The sequence below is a fragment of the Carlito syrichta genome, unplaced genomic scaffold (assembly GCF_000164805.1).
Source record: "Carlito syrichta isolate Samal-C Ts95f unplaced genomic scaffold, Tarsius_syrichta-2.0.1 Scaffold316209, whole genome shotgun sequence".
Taxonomy (NCBI): domain Eukaryota; kingdom Metazoa; phylum Chordata; class Mammalia; order Primates; family Tarsiidae; genus Carlito; species Carlito syrichta.
In genome coordinates, this window is record NW_007260305.1 from 89,584 (window position 1) to 103,929 (window position 14,346).

The 14,346-nt window shown below is 54.9% G+C and overlaps 3 protein-coding genes across 10 annotated transcripts in view; 1 reads left to right on the forward strand and 2 right to left on the reverse strand.

Moving 5' to 3' along the window:
- The window catches only part of MRPL10 (mitochondrial ribosomal protein L10), an 8,228-nt gene extending 6,430 nt beyond the window's left edge, over window positions 1–1,798 (reverse strand). For 2 of the 6 annotated variants that reach the window (XM_021706921.1, XM_021706922.1), the window contains exons 1-2: window positions 1,723–1,786; window positions 489–584 (exon numbers count right to left, since the gene is read on the reverse strand). In XM_021706921.1, the coding sequence (XP_021562596.1) occupies window positions 489–584; window positions 1,723–1,777 (151 nt within the window). In that variant the 5' untranslated portion in view covers window positions 1,778–1,786. Of the gene's footprint in view, window positions 1–421; window positions 426–488; window positions 585–1,722 lie in introns of all 6 variants that reach the window. The other 4 variants (XM_008073896.2, XM_021706923.1, XM_021706925.1 and 1 more) reach the window with 3 other exon arrangements.
- A 243-nt stretch (window positions 1,799–2,041) lies between these two features.
- LRRC46 (leucine rich repeat containing 46) lies at window positions 2,042–7,650 on the forward strand. Its single transcript, XM_008073898.1, has 8 exons — window positions 2,042–2,260; window positions 2,361–2,466; window positions 4,683–4,791; window positions 5,989–6,035; window positions 6,173–6,282; window positions 6,460–6,529; window positions 6,825–6,973; window positions 7,175–7,650. Exons 1-8 carry the CDS (start codon window positions 2,251–2,253, stop codon window positions 7,543–7,545), a joined length of 972 nt encoding a protein of 323 aa, XP_008072089.1. The 5' UTR covers window positions 2,042–2,250; the 3' UTR covers window positions 7,546–7,650.
- A 475-nt stretch (window positions 7,651–8,125) lies between these two features.
- Window positions 8,126–12,443, reverse strand: SCRN2 (secernin 2). Of its 3 annotated transcripts, XM_008073899.2 has the most exons (8): window positions 12,318–12,443; window positions 11,772–11,945; window positions 10,821–11,002; window positions 9,748–9,947; window positions 9,162–9,377; window positions 8,894–9,059; window positions 8,629–8,809; window positions 8,137–8,433 (listed from the first exon to the last, which is right to left on the reverse strand). In XM_008073899.2, exons 2-8 carry the CDS (start codon window positions 11,943–11,945, stop codon window positions 8,275–8,277), a joined length of 1,278 nt encoding a protein of 425 aa, XP_008072090.1. In that variant the 5' UTR covers window positions 12,318–12,443; the 3' UTR covers window positions 8,137–8,274. The 3 variants fall into 3 exon arrangements, with proteins under 3 accessions (XP_021562593.1, XP_008072090.1, XP_021562594.1); XM_021706918.1 differs by lacking the exon at window positions 12,318–12,443 and having other exon boundaries at window positions 8,126–8,433; window positions 11,772–12,089; XM_021706919.1 differs by lacking the exon at window positions 12,318–12,443 and having other exon boundaries at window positions 8,275–8,421; window positions 11,772–12,089.
- Between the last annotated feature and the right edge of the window lie 1,903 nt (window positions 12,444–14,346).

Here is a 14,346-nt window from a genome sequence, read left to right on the forward strand (position 1 = left end):
CCACTGCACTCCAGTCTGGGCGACAGAGTGAGACTCCAACTCAAAAAAAAAAGAAAACAGTGAGGTCACATACCAATAAAACTTTATTTATAAAACAGAAACCAGTCCTGCCATAATACACCAATCCTTAGTCTAAGCCAGTGGCTCTTGAAGTATGCCCTTTCCCCACCCAACTAGCAATAACAGCATGATCTGGAAACTTGTTAGAAATACAAATTATCAGGCCCTGCCTAGACCTACTAAATCAGAAACTCTGGGTGGGGCCCAGCAAAGTGTTTTTTTTTAATAAGCCCTCCTGGTGATGATGCATACTAAACTTTGAAAAACACTGCTCTGAAGCCGGGCTCGGTGGCTCAGCCTGTAATCCTGCGCCTTTGGGAGGCTGAGGTGAGTGGATTGCCTGAGCCCGTGGGCTCGAGACCCGCCTGGGCAGCGAGACCTCATCTCTACAATAAATCAAAAAATCAGCCGGGTGTGGTAGCACATGCCTGTAATTCCGGCTACTTGGAAGGCTGAGGCGGAAGGATCGCCGGAGCACAGCAGGTCGAGGCTGCGGTGGCCGGGAGCGGCCACTGCACTCCAGTCTGGGCGACAGAGTGAGACTCCAACTCAAAAAAAAAAAAAGAAAAACACTGCTCTGAAGACATCTATGACTTCATGCAAGAGGGGAAAAAGTTACACCACCCTCACAGTTGCCTCAAACAAATCTTTCTTCCTTCCTCTCTTCCTGTTTACAGGCAATGCTAGAGAGTACCCCTCAGAAAACAAGGGAGGCACTCAAAAGTCCTGAGCCAAAATGGTCCCTTTATTCTCAACACAAGGGCCAATACTAGAGTGTCCCACTTTCAGCAATTCCCAAGGCTGGGATGGGACCTCAGGAAAAGGCTCTGTTAGAAAGTGGCTCTAAAAGTCAGAAAGCATGGAGATTTGATAGGATAAGAGGTGTTATTGCCAGCTGCCACAAAAACTGTTAAGAGCACAAGCTGTGGAGTCAGATGAAACTGGATTTTGATATCTCTCCTGCCACTTACTAGCTGACTTGACCAGTCACTCGACTGGTCTGAACTTCAGTTCCTACATCTGTAAAGAGGGATTGATAATGCCTTTCTCACTGGGTACTAATGAGATATGCGTGTAAAACATTTATTGAACCTATATTAAGTGCTCAAATTCATTCATTAAACAAGTATCTACTACACCTCTCCTAACATCAGATATCGTGCCACCTGCTGGTTACGATGAATGAACATGGCTCTGCCCTTATGGAGTTAACAGTCCAACAGCGGAAACAAGAGCAAACAACTGCAAAATTACAGAATGTGATGGGGCTAAGGGGCCAATAAACAGGGTACATGATACAGATTTAACTGAAGAAAACCGCTTTGCAGAGGGTGTCGAGGAAGTGGACACTTTGCAGAGGAAGGCCTGAGAAGGTGACATTTAAGCTGAAACCTTAAGACAGAGGCATAATCCAAAGTTTATGGAGGGGAGGGGAGGGATCCAAGCAAAAGAAATCTAGAGGCAGGCAACAGCTGGACCTTGTTGCCGTGATGACCAGAGTCTGGAGTTACAAGAAACTGGTAGGGTAAGGAGACCAGCGATCTAGCTGGGGTCAGGGGTCATCAGGAGCTCTCGAGGTCAGAGGTAATGGGGTAGAGGAGAGTAGACTAGGACTAGAGAGCCTCGGCAGGACGTGCCGTGAGGACTTGGGTCGCTCCTTACCCGCCTGGGGCAGGAGACCTCCTCCTCGCAGCATCCCCGCCACGGCCGCAGCCATCTTCACCGGAAGAAGCCGAGCGGAGACGGAAAGAGCGGAGGATTGTGGGGCAGTAGGCCCCGGGGCCGGAAACAACTGGCTGACGCGCCGGCTGGAGCAGTACTCCGCATGCGCTGAGCCCGGAGGCCAGAGCCCACCTTTACCCCGCCCACTCCACCAGGCGTCCGGTCTCCTAGCAACGACGTTTGACGCCTACAAACCTCTCGTTTTCCACCATTCCTTTCCACAACGCCCGTTTGCCGCCCGCAAAGCTCTTCTACACCCCTCAGACTTCAGACCCTCCACCGCAATGTGTTGTTGTCTTCGACCCCACCCCAATAATTTGCTCTGAATCAGCACCTTTCTCTTGTCTCCCTAGTCTCTGAGCTTCTCTCTCCTGCCGTCCTGGGCCCGCCATCCTTAGGGGCTGCCCAAGTTGCTAGGCTCCTCCTCGTTCCTCTCCCGCCCCGGACCAGCAGCCTTAATTTCAGATCATGCCTGGAGGTGAGTAGGGAGGGGGGATGGTGAGTAGAACCGTTGGAAAACAGTGGGGTCGGGCCTCGAATAGTGAGGAAATGTAACAGTTGAACTCATCTTTTCACAGCGAAATCCGTCCAGAGTCCCGAGGAAGGGGGCGTCAGCATCACTGAAGCCCTTATCATTAAGCGAAACTTGACCTTCCCTGAGGATGAGGAACTGTCAGAAAGGATGTGAGTGGAGACGAGGATGGGGTACAGGAAGACCGAAACACTCAGGATGACCAATCTCCTGGGCTGTATCTCTCCCTCCCTCTCTCCCTCCCTCCCTCTCCCCCCACTCCCCTTATTCCACACATCCAATCGGTGGTAGTATCCGACTGATTTTCCCTCCTTAAAAAAATAATTCTATTTCTTTTTCACCATCCTCACTCAACTGCCTTAGATAAAGCTGTTGCCATCCCTCCACAAACTTCTAATTGGTCTCCTTGTCTACAGTCTGGCCTCTCCATACTATTGCCAAAGTGATCCTTTAAAATGACAAATCTGATGAGGCACTCCCTGATAGAAACTTCCTTGAGGCCCTGTTACCTCCAGAATAAAATCCAAATGCTTGAGCATGAGTTGACCTCTGCTAGATTTTAAGCTTTATTTCTGACCACTCTTCCCAAATGTGCACTTTCTCACACCTTAGCACCTCAGGGGCAGGGGGGAGGGTGTGGGAAGCATTGGCACCACCTGGAAGCTTGGGGCGTTTGTTAAAAATAATCTCAGACAGCTGAGTGCGTTGGCGCATACCTGTAATCCCAGCACTTTGAAAGGTGGAGACAAGAAGATTGCCTGAGTCCAGGGGTTTGAGAACAGCCTGGGCAACTTGGCAAGACCTCGTCTCTACAATAAATCAAAAAATTAGCCAGGCGTGGTGCCTGCAGTTCCAGCTACTTGGAAGGCTGAGGTGGAAGGATTGCCTGAGCCCAGCAGGTGGAGGCTGTGGAGGCGGAGAGTGTGCCACCACTCCAGCCTAGGCGACAGATTGAGACTGACAAAAAAAAAAAAATCTCAGGCTATCACAGATCTACTAATACAGAATCTATACTCTAAAGACCTCCAAAGGATTCATGGGCACATTAAAGTTTGAGAAGGGCTGGGTTAAAATTGTTCTGTTTGAAATGCCTTCTCCCCTGGCCAGGCGTGGTGGCTCACACCTGTAATCCCAGCACTCTAGGAGGCCAAGGCAGAAGGATTGCTTGAGCCCAGGATTTCGAGACCAGTGGGTGGCAGAGGCAAGGACAAAGGAAAAAGAAAGTACATGGGCTGTACACCAAGTCCAGAGTAGGGGGAATCAGGGAATGCTTCCCGGAGGAGGCAACAGGTGAATAAGAGTTAGTCATGAAGATGGGCAGGGTAGGAAAAAGGTATTTCTTTTTCTTTTTCTTTTTTTTTTTTTGAGTCAGTGTCTCACCCTCTGATACCCAGGCTGGAGTGTGGTGGCAGGATCACAGCTCACCACAGCCTTGATCTCCTGGGTTCAAGTGGTCCTTCTGCCTCAGCCTCCCAAATAGCTGTGACTACAAATGTGTACCACCTCACCTGGCTAATTTTTATTTTGTAGAGATTAGGTCTCACTATGTTGCCCAGGCGGGTTCTTGAATTTCTGGGCTCAAGCATTCCTCCCACCTGAGCCTCCCAAAATGCTTGGATTATAGGCTTGAGCTGCCACAGCCTGGCCTGCTTCTTTAATAGTGATGGGTAATTCCAGCACTTTGGGAGGCCGAGGTGAGAGGATTGCCTGAGCCCACAGGTTCAAGACCAGCCTGGGCAACTTGACAAGTTTATTTATCTCTACCATAAATCAAAAAATTATCCTGGTGTGGTGGCGCGTGCCCATACAGTCTTCCAGCTACTTGGAAGACTGAGGTGGAAAGATCACCTGAGCCCAGCAGGTGGAGGCTGCGATGGCTGTGAGCATGCCACTGCACTCCAGCCTGGACGACAGAGTGAGACTCCACCTCAAAAAAATTGTGTGTGTGTGTGGAATTAATGGGTGGATGAAAGTGATTTTCCCTCCATGGGCCACCCAAAAGGGAGGCAAAGGGTCTTCTGTAGAGATTGCCCCATCTCTGTCCTCATCCCTGCCTCCACACCCAGTCTGGCCAGAGGAAGCCGCCTCTGATGCCCGAATCTCTCCAGGAAACGTAAGATGCATCCCCCAGTTTCCACCACTCCTCTCTCACTAGATTCTTCTGGCAGAGATCCAGGTCTCCAAATCAAGCCAGCTTCATGATCCAGATGCCACCTCAAGATGTCAAGGAGCCGCTCCTGACATCTGATCAAAATTACTCAGCCATTCTCCCCTCCTTGGGATGCCTCCCTCTCCCTCTGGCCCGTCTTCCCTGCAGAGAGTCCACAGAAAAGGTGCTCTATCACACCCCTGCTGACTCTTCTCCCAGGTTTCATACTCTTGCTGACCTGCAGACTGTTCGCCTGGACCGAGAGGGGATTACCACCATCAGGAACTTGGAGGGCCTCCAGAACCTTCACAGCCTCTACCTGCAAATGGTAACCTCTCACCCCCGTCCTTCCTCTCCCCCTGCCCCTGTGTACCTAGCCTGTCTAGTCTGAAAGGAGCCCCCAGGTCACCTTGCCCATTTCCTGGCGTTTGGGCAGGTAGGCCTTCATTTAAACCATTTCCAGATCCAGAATTCTCCTGCACTGAAAGCCAGATTCCAGCCAGACACAGTGGCTCATGTCTGTAATCCCAGCACTTTGGGAGGTGGAGGCGAGAGGATTGCCTGAGCCCAGGGGTTCGAGACCAGCCTGGGCAACTTGGCAAGGCCTCGTCTCTACAATAAATTAAGATAAATTAGCCAGGTGTGCTGGCTGGTGCCTGTAGTTCCATCTACTTGGAAGGCTGGGAGGAAGGATCACCTGAACTCAGCAGGTCGAGGCTGCAGTGGCCATGAGCGTGCCATTGCGCTCCAGCCTAAGCGACACAGTGAAATTCGAACTCAAAACAAAAAACAAAAAAAAGACTGCGGATTCCTCCAAAACTGATCCTGAACACGCTGTTGAGGTACTGTTCTTTAGGTACTTCTCTTGGTCTGGAAGCTCTTCTTGGCATCCGCTCTAAATTTTTCATGTTATATAGCTCCAGCCCATTTCCTTTCTTGAAGAAGAAACTATGAAGATTCCTCTACACTCTTCAGATTCTTTTATTTTAATTTTTTGCGTTGAAGTCTCACTCTGTCGCCCAGGCTAGAGTGCAGTGGCATGCTCACAGCCACCACAGCATCGACCTGCTGGGCTCAGGCGATCCTTCTGCCTCAGCCTCCCAAGTAGCTGGAACTACAGACACATGCCACCATGCCCGGCTAAGTTTTTTAATTTTTACTTTCTATTGTAGAGATGAAGTCTCACCAGGTTGCTCTGGTTGGTCTTGAACACCTGGGCTCAGGCAATCCTCTCGCCTCCGCCTCCCAAAGTGCTGGGATTACAGGCATGAGCCACCATGCCATCCAGAAGAGTATCTTTTAATCAAGCTTAGCCATCCCAAGTTTATGCCCTTAGCCATCCACCTGGAGAAGGCAAATCATCTTTCCAAAGGCAGTAATGAACTGCTGTATGAGTGGGGTGGTCATTGCCAAGGTTCCAGACTTCCAGCCCCAAGAGCAGACATGGGCTTGGGGCTTTGTCCCACAAAAGGGCCCCCTGCCCAGCTGACCTCAGCTTGGTTCCCCACTTGGCTTCTTCCTGCAGAATAAGATCCAGCGAATTGAGAACCTGACTTGTGTCCCCTCCTTGCGGTACGTGGTACCAGGGCTCAGGCAGGGAGAGGGGGTGGGGGGAAGGAGCCCCAGCACCACCCCAAAGAGCCAGTTCAGGTCTGCCCCTCCAGCAGTCTGTGGTTCAGCTCCCCCTCTGCATCCCTCCTTCCCTGCAGCTTTCTGTCTCTGGCAGGAAACCAAATCAGGCAGGTGGAAAACCTCCACGACCTCCCGTACCTCCAGTTTCTGGACCTTTCTGAGAACCTGATAGAAACCCTGAAGCTGGGTAGGAGCACCCTTGCTTTGACCCTTGGAACGTGCCCCACCCTCCCTGCACCCCTCTCCCCCACCCCCGCATGCACACACTTCATCCTCGGGGGTCCAGGGGCTGTGCAGAGAGGTTGTGGCTTTGGGCCAGAAGGCAGTCCGAGAACCTCACTCTGCCTGTCCTTGCTGTGTGCAGATGAGTTCCCCCAGAGCCTCCTCATCCTCAGCCTGACTGGAAACAGCTGCACCAAGCAGGACGGCTACCGGTGAGGGGACTGCAGCACGGGAGAACAGCTGGTGCTGAGTCCCACTTGCTAACCCCACACAGGCTCTTTGCCAGCCCTCGCCTGGAGTCCCTGCTCATGGCACCTTCTCACCCCAAGACCCAATAGCTCCAGCTGCCCCTTTCCCCTTACAGTCTCATCACCCCATAGCAGCCAGCCCTGAGCTTTTGGGGCTGACTTGGCCCCACCCCCTAGCTCACGGACTGCCACCCTCCAGGCAGCCTCCCGGGTTCCACCACAGGGTGGCCTCCCAGGTAGCCTCTGCTCTGCCCTGCAGGAGGCAGGTAACAGAAGCCCTGCCACTGCTGCTAGACCTGGATGGGCAGCCCGTGTTGGAGCGCTGGGCCTCGGACGAGGAGGACGGAGCCTCGGGCAATGAGGACGAGGAGTTCCCAGAACTGAGTGGCCCGTTCTGTTCAGAGCGAGGTGACCTGCTTCCTAAGGCTGGCCAGAGCCCTCTCCTGCCCTGTGGGGCCTGGGGAAGCTATGATGGCAGTGATGTCTGGGGAGGGGACCCCAAGGGCCAAGCAGCTCCCAGGCCAGAGATAGGGGATGATGTGGCCAGGGCAGGTGTCGGCCCTGGGCGCCACCTCAGCCTCCTCCCCTCCACCACCCTGGCCCACACAGGCTTCCTCCGGGAGCTGGACCAGGAGATGGGAAGGCACAAGGAGCACAGGCAGCAGGTGGCCCTGGCAGAGCATCTGCTGCGGATGGAGATGTGGCCCACCCTCACCGACCTGTCCCTGCTGCCTGGGGCGCCCATGGCTGGTGACAGCAGCCCTTCTGTCACTCCCGGACAAGGGAAGGAGATACCCTCTGAGGCCACCTCCTCACTCTGGGCCTCCTCTCCCACCACGAAACCGTGCCCTCTGGTTCCCAGGGGTCAGCAAAGTTCTGTCCAGGCCACAGAGGGGGCCCGAGCAGTTGTGGCCCCCACAGCCTCTGCGATCGGGGCCCTCAGCACAACCAAGACCACCACCAAGAGAATCAAGAAATGATTATCTCTCGGCCCATCTAAACAGGCAGAAAGGGACCAGCCCCCTTCTCAGACCCCTGGCCCGTGGCAAGAGCCCATTCCCAATAAAATGTCTCTGGGCCCTGAATATGCCTTTTGTGTCACTTGGGCATCTCGGGGAGACAACCGCAAAGGCACCAGGAAGCAATACAGCGCCTGAGCGAGCAGCCCAATTCTAAGGGACAAGCTTCTGAGCTTTTGGGAGCTACCCAGAGGGCGGGCGCACCTCAGCACCTGCGGGCTTCCTGCTCCCGAGAGAGCAGGAAGTGGGCACCGCCGCACAGAGGATGCCATCTCACAGTGAGCACATTGCACTGCCATCCCGAGGAAGTGCCCTTCCTGGGTGCGAGCAAAGACTGGCCCAGATTCTCCCCAGAGGCCAGCTCTGCTCCTGCACAGCGCTGCCTCCATGCACGCACACCCCATTCACGCACAGCCGTTGGGGAGTGCGTGTCCTCCTGTCTGGTCCCCATCACCCAAGTCAAAGGACTTGCTGCCAGCAGGTCAACCATAGGCCCCTGCGCCTCATGTTCTCTCCCACCTCCACTGGACCTAATATCAAGTTCACGGACCAGAAAATAAGACATTTATTAGGGGTAAAGTCGGAGCTGGCCCCTCAGACACAGATGAGGGTGTGAAGGGCTTGCTCTGACCCCACCCTCCAGTTCCCCCCAGACCCTGCACCCACCCCAGGCAGGAGGAGCTGCGGTGCTCAGGCATACACCTGGCTCTCCCTCTCCACAAAGGCCTGGAAGAGGCCACCCAGCTCCTGGGGGGTTGGGACCCACTCTCCGGCCAGCAGCCCCCGCGCGGCCTCCAGGCCCTCCTGCTCCAGGTCCCGCTGCTTCTGTCGAAACTGCTGCCCCCAATCCTGTGGAGGGGGGAAAGCCTAGATGAGTCTGTCTGCTGCCTCGCACCCAGCACGCTCCTGAGCAGCTCATGTTGAAGGGGGACCCCTCTCCCAAGCTCTGGGGTCTCCTTTGCTCCCAAGTTCTCTATTTCCAGAGTCCCATTGGGAGTTAGGGGGGTTGTCCCCCCAGGGCAGCCCCTGTCCCCTGTGTGTTACCTGGTCACTCTCCATCAGCTCCAGGGCCACCTGGTGCCCACGGTAGAGGCTGTGCCGACGGTCTACCCTAGCCTGGAATCGTGGCAGGGTCCGAACAGGGTCCTGGGCTCCAAAAATAGGGGACAGCACCTGGGGGGCCTGGGCCACCCCTGCCCCAAAGACGAAAGGTTTGAACACTGACCTATGGGACACGGACGGAAGGACTGAGGTGTGTCACATCCTCTCATCTCCCCACCGGCCCACCCTTCCCCACCTGCATTCTCACCTGGACGGGTCTGGTGTGGCCGTAAGGAAGTGCACGCAGGGCCGTGTGGGGTCCCTGGGCAGCACAGACACCATGCTGGCTGTGGTGCGGAAGCCTCCCGAGTCCATGCAGATGCCACTCTCCTTGTCCCTGAGGACGCCCATCATCACCTCCGCGGTGATGGCCCCTGCCAAGGAGAAGAGTGTGAGGCCAGGGCAGAAGGGAAGAGCGGGCGGGACAGCGGCGAGCGCGTGTGGCCCTCCCAGACCCCCCTCCACTGCTCACTGACCTTGCTGTTGACGCAGCAGCTCCCAGCCAGCCCGGAAGCGGGCCTTGGCAGCCTCCATGCGCACAGGCTGCTGTGTCAGGGAAAAGACCCGGGCAAAGTCAAAGGTGCCCTGCCCACCCCACCAGCCCCGGGCCTGGGCCTGGGCACGAAGCTCCGAGTGTTCGGCAGAGATGTCTGTGCCAATGCTCAGCTGGTTGGAGATGTTGCGGAACCCCTCTGTGAAGGAGACGGGGAGTCATTCATTTACCACTGAGCACCGTCTCTGTGTCAGACCCCAGGAGAGGCACCGAGAACATGGAGGCGGTGAGATGGGCAAAATAGTCACAGAGACAAACTAAGCTTTAAGCTGCAGTGACTATGATGAAGAGGCACCTGCTTGCGAATAAGGGGGACAGTTAGCCACCAGGAACGTCAGGAAGGCTTCCCGGAGGAACAGCAGACTGAGGACTTATGCAAGACAGGAGAGGAGAGCTCCTAGGCAGGCTCATGTCCACCTCCCTGAATGGCCAAGAGGTTTGCACCTGGATGGGGCCCCTCCCTGCCCCCATATCTCTGGGAGGCAGGTCCCCTCCCTGGGACCCCTCACCCTGGATCCTCTGTGCAGCCCACAGCCTCCCGGCCGTCTCCAGCACCCACGCCTCAGTGCAGTCAGCCAGCAGGAAGGTGTTGTTGTAGCAGAAGGGCTCGGGATCCTCCCGGCAGTTGCCCCCCTGTCCATAACGCTCTAGCAAGCCAGTGATCACATGTAAGGCCTCCAGGGCGGAGCTGCTCCGTTCTAAGGCCAGCCTGGCAAGAGAGGGGGCCAGGGGACAGAGGGACAGTGAGGTATCAGTGGCTGGTAGCAGAAGAGGCCCAGAGAGGCTTGGTGACAGGCCCAAGCCACACAGCAAATCCGCTGGCATTGATGGTATTGAATACAAGGATGCCGGTGGCTTTTGAGCTGGTTCTGAGTCTTCTGTGAAAAACCTGAAACATCGTTTCCGAGAGACAAGTACCCTGAGCCCTAGCATCCCTGCAGCTGGAGCTGATCCACTAATGGTTCTACAAATTGGGACTCCATGTGAGATTTCAACTGAAAAATATTTTATAAGGCCGGGTGCAGTGACTCACACCTATAATCCTAGCACTTGGGGAGGCCGAGGCGAGAGGACTGCCTGAGCTCAGGCGTTCAAGACCAGCCTGAGCAACTTGGCGAGACCTTGTCTCTACAATAAATCAAAAAAATAAGCCCGGCATGGTGGCACGTGCCTGTAGTTCTAGCTACTTGGAAGGCTGAGGCGGAAGGATCACCTGAGCCCAGCGGGTCAAGGCTGCGGTAACCATGAGCGTGTCACTGCACTCCAGCCTGGGTGACAGAGTGAGGCTCCAACTCAAAAAAAAAGAAAAGAAAAACATTTTTACATCATGAAAAAAAAAAGTAAGCCGCTATTTCTGGGCCAGGAGAGGCCCAAAGGTGACCCCATTTGAAGGCTCCCTGTCAGGCTGCAGAGTTGGGGAAAGGTAGGGCAGCCTCCTTTGGTGAGGGCAGGGAGGGCGAGGTCAGCAGAGAGAGAGAGAGACCCCTTGAGCCAGGTTGGGGGGGAGGATGGACCCAGGTCAAAATTCAACCACCCTCCTGATGTCCAGTGTGACGGGAGGGGGGAAGGGCAGGGTCCACACCTGAGTAGGTCCATGCCCAGCAGGGCTTCCCCCTCCCCAACTGGCTCCTTGGTCCACACAGCCTCGTTGCCAATGCAGACACCATGCTCGTTGGCGCCCATCTCAGCCCCCCACAGCCAAGAAGGGCGGCTCAGAATCACAGCGTGCGTCTGCGACACTTGTTCCACCTCAATGTAGGTGCACTGGAGGTGAGGGAGGAGGAAGGAAAAGTCCACTCAGAAAGGGGGGGCAGACACCCAACACGTGCTGGCACTTTGCCAATCACCTTACACCACATTTCTTTGAGGAGAGTCTTATTCTCATTTTATAGATGAGGGGACTGAGGCCGACAGAGGCTAAATACTAGGCTCTGCCCAGTGCAGTGGCTTAAGCCTGTAAATCTTAGCACTTTGGGAGGCTGAGGCAGGAGGATCGTCTGAGTCCAGGAGTTGGAGGTTGCAGTGAGGTATGATCATGCCACTGCATACCAGCCTGGGTAAGAGAGCAGAGACTTTGTCTCAAAGGGAAAAAAGGCTAAAGCTGGGTGCGGTGGCTCACACCTGTAATCTCAGCACTTTGGGAGGCAGAGGTGAGAGGATTGTCTGAGCTCAGTGGTTTGAAACCAGCCTGAGCAACACGGTGAGACCTTGTCTTTACAATAAATCCAAAACTCAGCTGGACATGGTGGCACAAGTCCGTGGTCCCAGCTACTTGGAAGGCTGAGACGGAAGGATTGCCTGAGCCCAGCAATCTGAGGCTGCAATGGCCATGAGTGTGCCACTGCACTCCAGCCTGGGTGACTGAGTGAGACTCCAACTCAGAAAAAAAATATTAAAAAGGCCCAAGGTCCAGGTTGATAAACCTGAGAGCTCTTTCTACCACCTCTGGCAGCTTCCCAGGTGTGGGGAGCAGGGGTCTTAGAGAAAGCCTCCATGTGCCACACCTCCCAGCACCCCATAAGGCCTAACCCACCTGGAGCCGGCTCCCAGGGGTGTGCGTGGCCGCTGGTACAAACACCACCTCCTGCACCTCGTCCCGGGGTCGGTCCGAGTTCTTGGCAAAGATCACGGCTGGGATGGCCGAGGCCGGGGGCACAGAGACAAAGCAGTCGCAGGAGCACGGGGTGTCAGGACTCCACGATGCCATCTGGGGAGAGATGGGGATGGGTGTGTCCCTCCCATGCCACCTCTCCATAATCCTGGCCACGGCCCAGCCCTGGGGAGCCCCTTCTCCAACACGTGCGAACAGGCATGCACGGGTCACTGGTGCTGGCCCCAGGATGCCCGGCTCGAACACTCGAGGCACGCTGGGCACAATCGGAGACACCCACTCTCTCCCCAAACTCCAGGCTTGAGGTCAGCAGGCGGGCGCAGACCCTGCAGGCTCCGGAGGGACAGTCCTAGGACCGTGTTCTCGCTACCCCACCCTCTCCAAGAGGCCCAGGGTCCTACGCATGCCCACACGCCCGCCCCTCTTCCATCCACCCCTTCTGGGATCCCCAATACTGTATGCCCCCACCCTCTCTGCTTCCAAGACCCCCAGCTAGGTCCCGAGTGCCACCTCCTCCGCTTCAGGTCGGGTTCGTCCCATTGGGCGAAGACTCCCAGGTGACCTGGAAGGCCTTTGGCCCGGGAGGCGGAGCCGAACCTGGGCGGCCGTCGTTCCGCCGTTTTCCACCAGGGTGCGCGCTTGCACCACTTCTTGGAGCCGAGCGGTCTTCCAAGTCCTGTCTGGCTCCCTGTCCCGCCTTACTCGGGCGCCCCTTTGAGGACCGATAAAGGCTGAGACGAAACCACGGGCACATTCCGTGGGGTTGCTGTGGGAAGCAGGAGCCGGGGGTGGAAAAGGAGTCTGCGTGTCAAGGAAGGACTGTCGAAGAGCGGAGACTTCTGGGGCATCTGGAGATTAAGGAAGCATCTCAGCCTACCTGAGGTCCTGGCTTGAATTCCAAAGGCTCAATCAATCCCAGCCTGGCGACACCTTATACTGTGTATAAGAGTGATCGCAAGCCAGGAAGTGTCGGGATGACTTAAGTTAATGCATTATTTTATATGTACAAAACCCATCCGACCCCCAAAGGCATATTCTGCCCCATAGTGCTTGAACTCAGAGAAAGATAGCTTTGCGATGAAATTCAGAAATGTCTAGCTCAAAGATTTGGTGAGTTTACATACAGTGAAACTGAAACAGTAAAGAAGAGGCCTTAGCCAAAGGGGATGCACAGCCGTGAAGAAGCTAACTCTGATCCCAAATGCTCTGGGTGTTATTGTTTTTCTTTTTGTTTTGGGGGGGGATTTGAATCGGAGTCTCACTGTGTAGCCCAGGTTGGAGTGCAGTGGCACACTCACCGCCACCGCAGCCTCAACCTACTGGGCTCAGGCGATTCTTCTGCCTCAGCCTTCCAAGTAGCTGGAACCACAGGCATGTGCTACCACGCCCGGCTGATTTTTTTAAATTTATTGTAGAGACGGGGTCCCACCAGTTGCTCAGGCTGGTCTTGAACCCCTGAGCTCAGGCCATCCTCTTGTTTCCGCCTCCCAAAGTGCTGGGATTACAGATGTGAGCCGCTGCGCCCAGCTAAGGGTGTTGTTGTTGTGTTTGGAGCCGGAGTCTCACTCTGTCGGCCAGGCTGGAGTGCAATGTCATGATCACAGCTCACTGCAGCCTCAACCTCCTGGGCTCAGGAGATCCTTACACCTCAGCCTCCTGAGTAGCTGGGACTGCAGGCACATGCCACCATGCCCAGCTAATTTTTCTGTTTTGTAGAGACAAGGTCTTGCTGTGCTGTCTAGGGTGTCAAATGCTCTGATTTCCTGTTCACTTTTCTCTATACACAATCCCTCCATTACCAGCATTTAAGCAAATACATCTCACAGCCTCTTGCCCTGGGAAGTCCTCCTGGAATGGGGGGAGGTGATGCTGCAAATGGTCTACTTCTAGGGACTGCATTGAATATATAGGTCACGTTGTGTAATATGGACATTTTAACAATATTAATTTTTCCAATCCGTGAGCATGAAATACATTTCCATTTATCTGTGACTTCTTCAATTCCTTTCATCCATGTCTTATCATTTTCACCTACAGATTTTTCACTCCTTGGCTTAATTACTTCCCAAGTATTCTTTTTTTTGGGGGGGGGGGTAGCTGTTGTAAATTGAATTGTTTTCTTGATTTCTTTTTCGGATCGTTTGTTGTTAGTGGGCTTCTGACTTTTGTATGTCGACCTTGTATCCCCTGAGTTGACTGTATCTGTTTATTGGTTCAACCGTTTTGTGGCGGAGTTCGGGGGCAGGGATTCTTTCAAGCCTACACCCCTAGGATGCCCGGCAGTCAGGCGTATTGGGGTGACTAGGAAGGTGAAGGCCGCTTCTGGAGCAAGGTTGGGGAGGAGTCGCGAAGGTGCCACCGGCTATCACTCCAGAAAACGTCCGGGCTGCGTGCGGACAAACGCGGGCACCCCGCGAGCGGCCGGCGGGAGGGCCGACCCGCCTCGTGCACCTCCCCGGCTTCCCGCTGGGGTCGGAAACAGGCAGCCGGAGAGGGG

Coding starts and splice junctions, on each gene's coding strand:
- SCRN2 (XM_021706918.1), bottom strand. CDS start 11,993: ATGGAGAGGTGGCATGGGAGGGACACACCCATCCCCATCTCTCCCCAG. Junction 11,003..11,771: donor CCCCTGGGAGCCGGCTCCAG/GTGGGTTAGGCC, acceptor CCTCACCTCCAG/TGCACCTACATTGAGGTGGA. Junction 8,810..8,893: donor GCCACACCAGACCCGTCCAG/GTGAGAATGCAG, acceptor CGTGTCCCATAG/GTCAGTGTTCAAACCTTTCG.
- LRRC46 (XM_008073898.1), top strand. Junction 4,792..5,988: donor ACAGCCTCTACCTGCAAATG/GTAACCTCTCAC, acceptor TTCTTCCTGCAG/AATAAGATCCAGCGAATTGA. Junction 6,974..7,174: donor CCCGTTCTGTTCAGAGCGAG/GTGACCTGCTTC, acceptor TGGCCCACACAG/GCTTCCTCCGGGAGCTGGAC.